Here is a 13,574-nt window from a genome sequence, read left to right as displayed (position 1 = left end):
AGTTTGTGAAAAAAAGTGCGTTTGAACTGATGCAGGCCCGCATTGAATGGCAAAACACGTCCGAAACAAGTGGCGCGGACAATTGTGAACCCTTTAAGGGTCCATTAGAGATGCCCTTACATTTGCAAACGTTTTCCTAAATGGGTTTAGTATACAGGAATTCATGCTCAACTACTTTCCTGAAGTTGATTTTTCTCATCAAAGGGGGAGAAAGAACGTCGTAAAACCTTTAAGTTAAAAGGAGAGTTTTCTCGAATATGCACGGGTGCGTGTATTATTTATTAAAGATTAAAGAAGGAGAGGGAAGACTCCCCGAAGATCACTACAAAGCAGAGCTTTTACAGAGCTCTGAACATTTGCTTCTGGCAGACTAATTATGTACTGATCTTCTTTTTCCTTTTCAAGCAAAACTAAGCAGTGGTTACTACAAAATCTAAGAAAACAGTGATCCGCTAATCTTTCATGTCGCCAAAAATCAAATAAACCTCCGCTGCTCCATCATTAGTGTGCATCGACATATCAGGTTTGCTTCTAGTAGTAGTTAATTGCTCCGTGCGAAGGAAGCAAATCACTAGAAAGTTATATAATTCGTCAATAAAAACAAGAAAAGTTACATTGGCATCGACGAACTACACACATATTATAATTATAATATATAAAGATAAAGAACCGATGGGCACGTATGCGTAAGTTGTACACATACCTAACCGTAGGGAGAGGCACCAACGACAGCAGCACGAAATCCTTGGTCGCTCGGCTCCTTTCCTTCGTCCGCAAGTCCCAGTCTTTACAGCCACCCGGAGTTGTCTCCCTCCGGGCTCCGGCGAGGTCGGCAAGCAACGAACAAATCCGAGCTGCATGCACTGCCCCGCGCCTCATGCACTCATTCATGTATATAAATAAACCGCAAAGCCGTCCAGTTTCTGAAAGCGCGCGTCGTCAGGCATTCCATTCCAGTATTTTACTGCCTCAATCGTCAGACCATCAGCGACAGAGAGCTCGTGTAAATAACCGAGTGGCGGTATTCTGCGGAAGTGCAGTACGTACGTCGGGCGAAAATGGCCGACAACTTGAAGCCCGTGGCCCTCTTCCTGCTGATGCTCAACTTGTGCATGTACCTCATCCTCGCCATCATCGGCGGGTGGGCGGTCAACTTGGCCATCGACCGCGGCTTCATCATAGGTACTGCTCTGCTCTGCTCTGCTGCTCGCCCGAAACCTCAAAGCCATAGTAACAGAGCTAGAGCCTGCCCGGTTGTTGATTTGTGATTGCCTGCAGGCCCCGAGCTGCGTCTCCCGGCGCATTTCCACCCGATATTCTTCCCCATCGGGAACTGGGCCACCGGCTTCTTCGTGGTGTTCGCGCTGCTCGCCGGCGTCGTCGGGGCGGCCTCCTGCATCGTCGGCTTCACCCACGTCCGCTTCTGGAACTACAGCAGCCTGCAGCCCGCGGCGTCGCTCGGTCTGCTCGCCTGGGCCCTCACCGTCTTGGCCATGGGGTAAGCACGCGCGTTTCTCAAGTTACGCCATCTCATCTCTACCAAATCAACTCGGTAGGTCTGACAGAACCTTATATATCATGGATAAAATTGCTGCAGGCTGGCTTGCCAGGAGATCAGTTTCGACCGAAGAAACGCGAAGCTGGTAAGATTCCTCCCGCTTTTGTCCTCGCCCTGTGCTTCGTCAGGTACATATGGGGGGTTTGTGAACTGATCAACGCTCTGGGTTGGCAGGGGACCATGGAGGCCTTCACGATCGCCCTGTCACTGACGCAGCTCGTCTACATCCTCGCGATCAAGGCGGGCGGTCACGGACCCGTCCACGTCGAACGGCAGCACAACGCCTTGGGCCGCTGAGCGGGTCCGAGGATACGGATTACGGACGCGTGAGAAGGAGCAGAGCCGCTGGAGAAAGTTTGCGTGTTGTTGTTGTGCTTTTCGCTTGATGTGATGATTCTTTGAGTTTGGCGTTGTAATATATTGTGCATTCCTCTGGCCTTTGGATTTATTGATTGATGAATTCAAGCATCTGGAAAATCTGATTTCTTAGGACGTGCAACAATCGTCATCACAGTACATACGTGTTCTTTTATTTATAAACAGAGCTACTACTCCGATTTCTATAAAGAGAAATCACAATGTTGTTACAGCTACCGGAACTAGCAGAAAATAACTAAAAACAACGACGAATGATCTTTTTTCGAATATAACCTCAGATCTATTAACAAGCAAAAAGCAATACAAGGCAACCCTGAAAAACACATAAATTACAAATCAGTCCTTGTGAAGTAAGCCATCCTAAAGGAGCAAGATGAGAAACAGCCATCGACCCCCAAAGATCACAAAGGGATAAATCGACAAACTACCGATACCCCACAAACCAACAGACTCCAAATCCATCTTTCTCGGAGTCTACAAGCCAAATCTCCAGGAAATAGCTTAGAACACACTCCTTCCATCCGGAAATACTTGTCGGATGAATTGATATATTTAGATGTATTTTAGTTCTAGATACATCCATTTTTATGCATTTCTCCAATAAGTACTTTCGGACGGAGAAAGTAGGTTTCAAACAAATTCCAAATTATTATAAAAACTGCAAATGAAGCCAAAAGAAAAGCATGACAGCAAATGCATTCTTCAACATCAGCCTGGCTAAGGAGTAAAGGATTTTTTCTCTCTGCAAATCATCCAACCATGATTCTGTTAGTCCCGAATCTCCGTCCATGTGTTGCCTTAAAGACTTCATTGACAATCAACTCAACCATTCTTATGCGTCACTTCATTGTTCCTTGTCTTTCTAGGTTTATCTGCAAAATATTCCAATCATGTAGCCACTTAATAATTAGATTGACACAAAAGGATCAACCACCTTGTTATTATAAAAAAATTGTACTATTTTTCAATTTCCATATGGTCCAAAAAATAACAGATACACCAACCATCACTGGTGCGCGTCGGTGCTATACAAACGGTTTTCAACCCCTTTCCGCGACGGTGTTCGAAACCGTCGCCAAGTGAGTGATTGTGATAGGGGGGGTACTTCCCACCCGACTCAGAAACCGTCGGGGATATGCCCTCCTAGCACAGACGCTCGGCAAAATGAGGTAGTGTGCGACCGGCGAGCGCTCAAATACGGTTATACGTATAATAGTATTAAAAAAATATAATTATACATGCGAAATCGTTTTCGGTCGTAAGTACATCCCGCACAGTCAGTCCCCGCTAAACGTTTCCGTTCGTATATACATTCCACACAGTCCATCCAAGGAATACGTTTCCGTTAGTATGTACATCTCACACAATTAATTCAAGAAGTACCTATCGCACGCGCTCTTCTATGACCAAACGTTTGTGATGCGTACAACATCACAAACAGTCCATAATTTCGAAGCGTGTGTGATACGGCGACTATCACAAACATTTAATAAGAAAGAACTGTGCGCGATGCTGTTGTTAATCACACACGTTTTTTCTTGGCTGATCCTGTGTGCAGTGGAGATTGATCGCACACGTTTTTTCTTTGCTGATCGTGTGTGCAGTGGAGATTGATCGCACATGTAGCGGATCTTAGAAACATGTTTGATCTCCACGTCTATCGCAGACTTTCGCTTTCGCCAACCGTGTGCAGTGTAATCCCTAATTAATCCCTAATTTAAAAATCATATATTTTGAATTGGATAGTAGGCAATCACTTATTTCATATCCAACCATGTTTATTACAAATATAGGTTCAACCATGAATGCATAATTTGATGCATAGGTACATATACCAAAGAACTACAGAAGCGCCAAGTAATGAACCACAGTTGTACTAAAGACTGTAAAGATAGAGGCGAAAAACATTCTGATTGCTGGAGAAGGTGAAGCGGAATGTCCATATTGTGCCCACCTCCATGCGTAATACGCGCACGACTCTAGCCCAACCCCTTGTGATGGCTGCCCGTCCATCCTTCACTGTCTTCATTACGACTTCTCGATGCTCATTGTAGTCTGGATGAAATATTTTAACCTTCATTACGTGTCCACCAATCATGTACTTTACGAGGTAATCTTGAGTGAACTGCTTCGGGAACCACTGCGAACAAAAAAGATTCAGACATTGTTGTGTAACAACTCATTATGGGCAGTAAAAAGAGAAGGCTGCAGAGTTTGTAGTTACCATCCTATAGCTCACTGTTGTGTTGGATAGAGCATAAACAAATAATTTGCTTGCCACCATTTGTATCTTTTTAGTAATAATCCTTATCAGTTTCCTCACTTGATGCTTGTTCATGAATATCTCATTGCCCCATATGCAAAAAGGGTCGATGTGTGGATCCTTGCCAAGGGCATATGTACCTACAAGCAACAAGTCAATATTAGAAGTTAACAAGTGTCCATGAATATATCTATATGCACTACATTATGGAACGACATGGAGAGTACAAGCCGAGGGATGAAGCTGTGACGCCCTCGATTCAATCGTACACTAATCATGCATGCAAATGTGTACGATCAAGATCAGGGACTCACGGGAAGATATCACAACACAACTCTAAAAGTAAAATAAGTCATACAAGCATCATATTACAAGCCAGGGGCCTCGAGGGCTCGAATACAAGTGCTCGAGCATAAACGAGTCAGCGGAAACAACAATATCTAAGTACAAACATAAGTTAACAAGTTGCCATAAGATGGCTAGCACAAACTGGGATATAGATCGAAAGAGGCGCATGCCTCCTGCCTGGGATCCTCCTAAACTACTCCTGATCATTGTCAGCGGCCGGCACGTAGTAGTAGGCACCTCCAGTGTAGTAGGAGTCGTCGTCGATGGTGGCATCTGGATCCTGGCCTCCAACATCTAGTTGCGGCATCCGAGAAGAAAAGGAAAGAGGGGGAAAAGAGGGAGCAAAAGCAACCGTGAGTACTCATCCAAAGTACTCGCAAGCAAGGATCTACACTACATATGCATGGGTATATGTGTACAGAGGCAATATCGGTGGATTGAACTGCAGAATGCCAGAATAAGAGGGGGATGGCTAGTCTTATCGAAGACTACGCTTCTGGCAGCCTCCGTCTTGCAGCATGTAGAAGAGAGTAGATTGAAGTCCTCCAAGTAGCATCGCATAGCATAATCCTACCCGTCGATCCTCCCCTTGTCGCCCTGTGGGAAAGCGATCACCGAGTTGTCTCTGGAACTTTTCTGAGTGTGTTTTATTAAGTATCCGGTTCTAGTTGTCGTAAGGTCAAGGTACAACTCCGGGTCGTCCTTTTACCGAGGGACACGACTATTCGAATAGATCAACTTCCCTGCAGGGGTGCACCACATAACCCAACACGCTCGATCCCCTTTGGCCGGACACACTTTCCTGGGTCATGCCAGGCCTCGAAAGATCAACACGTCGTAGCCCTACCTAGGCACAATAGAGAGGTCAGCACGCCGGTCTAAATCCTATGCGCACAGGGGTCTGGGCCCATCGCCCATTGCACACCTGCATGTTGCGTATGCGGCCGGTGAGCAAACCTAGCAACCTCCATTACAAAGGAAGTTGCGTTACGCGGTCCAACCCGACGCGCGCCACTCAGTCGCTGACGTCAAGAAGGCTTCGGCTGATACCATGACATCGAGTGCTGATGACCCACAAGTGTAGGGGATCTATCATAGTCCTTTCGATAAGTAAGAGTGTCGAACCCAACGAGGAGCAGAAGGAAATGATAAGCGGTTTTCAGTAAGGTTTTCTCCGCAAGCACTGAAATTGTAGGTGATAGATAGTTTTGTGATAAGATAAATAGTAACGAGTAACAAGTAAATAAAGTAAATAAAGTGCAGCAAGGTGGCCCAATCCTTTATGTAGCAAAGGATAAGCCTGGACAATTTCTAATAATGAGAAAGGAGCTCCCGAGGACACATGGGAATTATCGTCAAGCTAGTTTTCATCACGTTCATATGATTCGCGTTCGGTACTTTGATAATCTGATATGTGGGTGGACCAGTGCTTGGATACTGCCCTTACTTGGACAAGCATCCCACTTATGATTAACCCCTATTGCAAGCATCCGCAACTACAAAAGAAGAATTAAGGTAAACCTAACCACAACATTAAACATATTGGATCCAGATCAGCCCCTAACGAAGCAACGCATAAATTAGGGTTTAAGCCTCTGTCACTCTAGCAACCCATCATCTACTTATTACTTCCCTATGCCTTCCTCTAGGCCTAAATAATGGTGAAGTGTCATGTAGTTGACGTTCAAATAACACCACTAGAGGAAAAGACAACATACATCTCATCAAAATATCGAACGAATACCAAATTCACATGACTACTAATAGCAAGACTTCACCCATGTCCTCAGGAACAAACGTAACTACTCACAAAGCATATTCATGTTCATAATCAGAGGAGTAATAATATGCATTAAGGATCTGAACATATGATCTTCCACCAAGTAAACCAATTAGCATCAACTACAAGGAGTAATTAGCACTACTAGCAACCCACAGGTACCAATTTGTGGTTTTGATACAAGATTGGATACAAGAGATGAACTAGGGTTTTGAGAGGAGATGGTGCTGGTGAAGATGTTGATGGAGATTGACCCCCTCCCGATGAGAGGATCGTTGGTGATGATTTCCCCCTCCCGGAGGGAAGTGTTCCCGGCAAAACAGCTCCGCCAGAGCCCTAGATTGGTTCCGCCAAGGTTCCGCCTCATGGCGGCGGAGTTTCATCCCGTAAGCTTGCCCATGATTTTTTCCAGGGTAAAAGCTCTCATATAGCAGAAGATGGACACCGGAGGCCCACCAGGGGGCCCAGGAGACAGGGGGGCGCCCAGTAGGGGGGGGGGGCGCCCCCCACTCTCCTGGCCAAGGTGTGGGCCCCCTGATGTATTTCTTTCGCTCTATAATTCTTATTAATTCCAAAAACATGTTTCATGGAGTTTCAGGATTTTTGGAGCAGTGCAGAATAGGTTTCCAATGTTTGCTCCTTTTCCAGCCAGAATTCCAGCTGCCGGCAGTCCCCCTCTTCATGGTAAACCTTGTAAAATAAGAGAGAATAGCCATAAGTATTGAGATATAATGTGTAATAACAGCCCATAATGCAATAAATATTGGTATAAAAGCATGATGCAAAATGGACGTATCAACTCCCCCAAGCTTAGACCTCGCTTGTCCTCAAGCGGTAGCCGATATCAAAAAATATGTCCACATGTTTAGAGATAAAGGTGTCGATAAAAATAAAATACGGACATGAGGGCATCATGATCATTCTTATAACAGCAACATATATAGATTTTATCATATGATTTCTTATGCTCAAGTAACAATCAATTCACAATGTCAAGTATGGTTCAAAAACTTCACTGGGAACTAACAAACTATAATCTCAGTCATTGAAGCAATTGCAATTTATCATAACATCAGAAAGTGTCAACAATAGAGCTTTTCAGCAAGTTCACATACTCAACTATCTTGTAGTCTTCTACAATTGCTAACACTCAAGCAATACTTGTGGTTATGGAGTTTCAGCCGGACACTGAGAAAGATATGGGCTTATTGTGTTGCCTCCCAACGTATTCACCTTTAGGTGATGTCAACAATAATAACCGATGCTAACTTACATCCAATTGGATATATATATATATATCATGATATTTCAAACACGAGGAGCTTGCCAAAGGATAAAATGAAAAAGGGAAAGGTGAGGATCACCTTGACTCAAGCATAAAGTAAAAACATAAAGTAAACGATAGGCCCTTCGCAGAGGGAAGCAGTGGTTGTCATGTGCGTTTAGGGTTGATGCACAAAATCTTAATGCAAAAGAATGTCACTTTATATTGCCCCTTGTATGTGGACCTTTATTATGCAGTCCGTCGCTTTTATTACTTCCACAACAAGATCGTACAAAGCTTATTTTCTCTGCACTAATAAGTCATACATATTTAGATATCAATTTTTATTTCCTGCAACATGACAACTTACTTGAAGGATCTTACTCAATCCATAGGTAGGTATGGTGGACTCTCATGGCAAAACTGGGTTTAAGAATGTTTGGAAGCACAAGTAGTATCTCTACTTGGTGCAAGGAATCTGGCTAGCATGAGGGGGAAAGGCAAGCTCAACATGTTTGGAAGGTCAATGACAATATACTTTAACTAAGATGTGCGAAAACATAAACCATTACGTTGTCTTACTTGTCCAACGTCAACTCTTTTAGCATGTCATACTTAATGAGTGCTCCCAATCATAAAAGGTGTCCAAGATAATATATTTATATGTGAACCCCTCTTTCCTTATCACTTCCTATTAGTTGCAACGATGACCAAGACTACGTTTATCAACCCTCAACAATTTTTATGACTCATACTTTCTATGTGTGAAGTCATCACTATCCATAAGATCAATATGAACTCTTTTATTCTTTCTACTTTCTCAAGATCATAGCAACATAGCAAAGCCCTTGACTCAACACTAATCTTTATTATAGATAGCTCACGGACTCGATTACAAAAGAGATCATAAAGCAAAACTCAAAACTACTTGATATTGAAACTTCAATCTACTAGATCAAGATACTACTAAAAGGATCGAACTAAATAAAACGGTAAAGATAGGAGTGTGATGGTCATACGATACCGGGGCACCTCCCCCAAGCTTGGCAGTTGCCAAGGGGAGTGCCCATACCCATGTGATTATGTCCTCGGAGGTGATGAAGTAGGCGTTGTTGCCGATGTGGGTTTGTTCCTCAATTTATGCTTGAGTATAATATTTTGCTCCTTTAGGTTCTCGATCTCCTGCTCAAGGCTTAATACTCTTTTGCATAATTCCTGCTTATTTTCCTGCAAGAGACAAGAAGGGATAAACTCGATCTTTGGCTTCTTTGCTCTATCAGGGAGGCTTGACTTTTCCCCAGGCTGAGGTAATGGGGCTTCGTCTTCGTCTGAACTCGTCTCCTCCTTTACTTTAGGCTCATAGTCTTCCTCTTCTTCAGAGGTCCAGCCATCATGCTCCAAGTCCCTGTAGACCTTAGGGTCTGTGAGGTAATCAGCCACATAACTTTCCCCCTCTGAATCCTGAGACGACATATTGCTCTAAATCTGTAACAGGAACATCTCGAAACAAAAACAGAGGATATTTGCGTGATACGGTGGTCAAAACCTTCAGGAGTATATATAATGAATTTTTACTGACCAAAATACGTAACGTGCAAGAAAACGGAGTCCGGGAGGCACACGAGGTGCCCACGAGACAGGGGGCGCGCCCAGTAGGAGGGGGCGCACCCTCCACTCTCGTGGGGGCCTCATGTCCCTTTCGGACTACTTCTTTCTTCCTAAAATTCTTAGATATTCCAAAACTGATAAAAAATGCCATTGGAGTAGTTTTGGAGTCGGTTTACTTACCGCACCACATACCTATTCCTTTTTGGAGTCTGGAACGTTCTGGAAAGTGTCCCTTATGTATTCCTTCGGGGTTACGGTTTCAATAATATTAGTTTCAACATTGATAGGATTACGTGAAATATAATGCTGAATTCTTTGACCGTTTACCACCCTCGGACTTGTGCCTTCGAAGTTGTTGATTTTTATGGCACTAGAACGATAGACCTCCTCGATAACGTAAGGACCTTCCCATTTAGAGAGAAGTTTTCCTGCAAAAAATCTTAAAAGAGAGTTGAATAATAACACATAATCTCCTACGTTAAACTCACGCTTTTGTATCCTTTTGTCATGCCAGCGTTTGACTTTTTCTTTGAATAGCTTGGCATTCTGATAGGCTTGCATTCTCCATTCATCAAGTGAGCTAATATCAAACAACCTCTTCTCACCGGCAAGTTTGAAGTCATAGTTGAGCTCTTTAATAGCCCAATATGCTTTATGTTCAAGTTCAAGAGGTAAATGACACGCTTTTCCATAAACCATCTTATATGGAGACATACCCATAAGATTTTTGTATCCAGTTCTATAGGCCCATAATGCATCATCAAGTTTCTTGGACCAATTCTTTCTAGATCTATTCACAGTCTTTTGCAAAATTAATTTGAGCTCTCTATTGCTCAACTCTACTTGACCACTAGATTGCGGATGATAAGGAGATGCGATTCTATGATTAACATCATACTTAGCAAGCATCTTACGGAAAGAACCATGAATAAAATGTGAACCACCATCAGTCATAAGATATCTAGGGACTCCAAACCTCGAAAAAATAACTTCTTTAAGCATTTTAATAGAAGTGTTATGATCAACACTACTAGTTGGAATAGTTTCTACCCACTTAGTAACGTAATCAACAGCAACTAAAATATGTGTATAACCATTAGAGGCAGGAAAAGGTCCCATATAATCAAAGCCCCAAACATCAAACGGTTCAATAACAAGAGAATAATTCATAGGCGTTTCTTGACGTCTACTAATGTTACCCATTCTTTGGCATTCATCACAAGATAAAACAAACTTACGAGCATCTTTGAAAAGAGTAGGCCAATAAAAACCAGATTGTAGTACCTTGTGTGCAGTTCTATCTCCAGCGTGGTGTCCTTCATAAGATTCAGAGTGACACTTGCGTAGGATCTGTTCCTGTTCATGCTCAGGCACACAACGTCTAATAACACCATCTACTCCTTCTTTATATAGGTGTGGGTCATCCCAGAAGTAATGTCTTAAATCATAAAAGATCTTTTTCTTTTGCTGGTATGTGAAACTAGGCGGTATAAATTTAGCAACAATGTAATTAGCATAATCAACATACCAAGGAGCAGTACGAGAAGCATTAATGACCGCTAATTGTTCATCAGGAAAGCTATCATCAATAGGCAGTGGGTCATCAAGAACATTCTCTAACCTAAACAAGTTGTCTACAACGGGGTTCTCAGCTCCCTTTCTATCAATAATATGCAAATCAAATTCTTGGAGTAGGAGAACCCATCTAATGAGTCTAGGCTTAGCATCCTTCTTTTCCATAAGATACTTAATAGCGGCATGATCAGTGTGAATAATAACTTTGGAATCAACAATATAAGGTCTAAACTTATACATGCAAACACAACGGCTAAGAATTCTTTTTCGGTAGTAGCATAATTTCTCTGGGCAGTATCAAGAGTCTTACTAGCATACTGGATAACATTCAATTTCTTATCAACTCTTTGCCCTAGAACAACACCTACATCATAATCACTAGCATCACACATAATTTCAGAAGGTAAATTCCAATCAGGTGGCTGAACAATAGGTGTAGTGATCAAAGCTTTCTTAAGTATTTCAAATGCTTCTACACAATCATCATCAAAGACAAAAAGAATATCTTTTTGCAATAAATTAGTTAGAGGCCTGGATATTTTAGAAAAGTCCTTAATGAACCTCCTATAAAAACCGGCGTGACCAAGGAAACTTCTTATACCTTTTATGTCCTTGGGACATGGCATCTTTTCAATAGCATCAACCTTGGCTTTGTCAACTTCAATACCTCTCTCGGAAATCTTATGCCCCAAGACAATGCCTTCATTAACCATAAAGTGACACTTTTCCCAATTCAAGACGAGACTAGTGTCTTCGCATCTCTGCAAAACTCGAACAAGGTTGCTCAAACAATCATCAAAGGAGGATCCATAAACGGAGAAGTCATCCATGAATACCTCACAAATCTTTTCACAAAAATCAGAGAATATAGCCATCATGCATCTTTGAAAGGTAGCAGGTGCATTACATAAACCAAAAGGCATACGTCTATAAGCAAAAGTACCAAAAGGGCAAGTAAAAGTAGTTTTAGATTGATCCTTCGCTGACACGGGTATCTGAGAGAAGCTAGAATAACCATCTAGAAAGAAGAAATGTGTGTGTTTGGATAGTCTTTCTAGCATTTGATCAATAAAAGGTAAAGGGTAATGATCTTTCTTAGTGGATTTATTTAACTTACGGGAATCAATTACCATCCTATAACCTGTAATAATTCTTTGCGGGATCAATTCATCTTTATCATTAGGAACAACGGTAATACCTCCCTTTTTAGGAACACAATGGACAGGGCTTAGCCATTCACTATCAGCAACGGGATAAATTATACCTGCCTCAAGGAGCTTTAGTATCTCCTTTCTTACCACTTCCTTCATCTTGGGATTTAGTCGTCGTTGAGGATCTCTAACTGGTTTGGCATCTTTCTCCACTGTAATATTGTGTTGGCATAATATGGGACTAATGCCCTTAATATCATCCAGAGTATATCCAATAGCTGCTCGGTGCTTCTTCAGAGTTTTCAATAATCTTTCTTATTCTTGCTCTGAAAGGTTAGCACTAATAATAACATGATATATTTTATTTTCATCAAGATAAGCATACTTCAGATTATCAGGTAATGGTTTGAGTTCAAACACGGGATCACCCTTGGGTGGAGGAGGATCCCCAAGAATTTCAACGGGAAGGTTATGTTTCAGCATAGGTTCATGTTTAAGGAACACTTCATCTATTTCCTTCTTTCCTTCATAAACATATCATTTTCATGATCTAGCAAATATTGCTCTAATGGATCAGTAGGAGGCACAGCAATGGAAGCAAGACCAATAATCTCATCCTTACTAGGTGGTTCCCTATCACGAGGTTGTCTATGAAACTTAGCAAAATTAAACTCATGAGACATCATCTAAGCCAATGGTGACTGTATCTTTTTCACAATCAATCTTAGCACTAGTTGTATTCAAGAAGGGTCTACCAAAAATAATGGGACAAAAATCATCTTGTGGGGAACCAAGAACAAGAAAATCAGCAGGGTATTTAACCTTCCCACACAAGACTTCAACATCTCTAACAATCCCAATAGGTTTAATGGTATCCCTATTAGCAAGCTTAATAGTAACATCAATGTCTTCTAATTCAATGGGTGCAATGTCGTGCATAATTTCTTTATATAGATCATAGGGTATCGCACTAGCACTAGCACCCATATCACATAAGCCATGATAACAATGATTTCCTATTTTAACAGAAATAACGGCATGCCTACGATAGGTCTATGTATCTTAGTATCTGGTCTAGCAATATTAGCAGATTCATCACAGAAATAAATAACATGCCCATCTAAATCATCATCCAAGAGATCTTTAACCATAGCAATACTAGGTTCAACATTAATTTGCTCAGGAGGTGTATAAGTCCTAGTATTACTCTTACGAACAACAGTCAAAGCTTTACACTACAAAAAAAAATACACTTCCGTGATGATACGTGTTTGTCACAGTAGGTCGCGTTTTTTGTCATGCATGTACATCCATGACAAATTTATGACAGAATCAAGATAGTCATACCTGTGCTGCCGTAGAAGTGTTCCATGACATTACCAAAATTATCATCATGGAAGTGTCCACTTCCATGACGATAAATCGCGCGTCACAGAAGTGCTTTCGTCAAGGGTGACCGACACATGGCATCCACCATAACGGAACACCGTTAAGCTATGGGGTCGGGTTTTGGATCCAATAACCCGTTAACAACCCTGACCAATGGGGATTTTCCACATGTAAAATCATCATTGGCTGGAGGAAACACGTGTCGGCTCACCGTTGGGACAGATGTCATCCGTTCATTGGACCGAAGTCGCCTATGATAC

The 13,574-nt window shown here is 42.1% G+C and overlaps 1 protein-coding gene across 1 annotated transcript; it reads left to right on the top strand.

The window, feature by feature from the left end:
- The first annotated feature begins 930 nt into the window (after positions 1-930).
- On the top strand, positions 931-2,033 carry LOC119281184 (membrane protein PM19L-like). The gene is made up of 4 exons (XM_037561782.1): positions 931-1,182; positions 1,279-1,498; positions 1,598-1,643; positions 1,733-2,033. The coding sequence occupies exons 1-4, from the start codon at positions 1,059-1,061 to the stop codon at positions 1,853-1,855; spliced, it is 513 nt and encodes a 170-aa protein (XP_037417679.1). The 5' UTR covers positions 931-1,058; the 3' UTR covers positions 1,856-2,033.
- Positions 2,034-13,574: the final 11,541 nt, after the last annotated feature.

This window comes from Triticum dicoccoides, chromosome 3B, assembly GCF_002162155.2.
Source record: "Triticum dicoccoides isolate Atlit2015 ecotype Zavitan chromosome 3B, WEW_v2.0, whole genome shotgun sequence".
In the NCBI taxonomy this organism is placed as follows: domain Eukaryota; kingdom Viridiplantae; phylum Streptophyta; class Magnoliopsida; order Poales; family Poaceae; genus Triticum; species Triticum dicoccoides.
The sequence above is the reverse complement of the archived record's forward strand: the minus strand, read 5'-3'. Positions and strand labels throughout refer to the sequence as shown.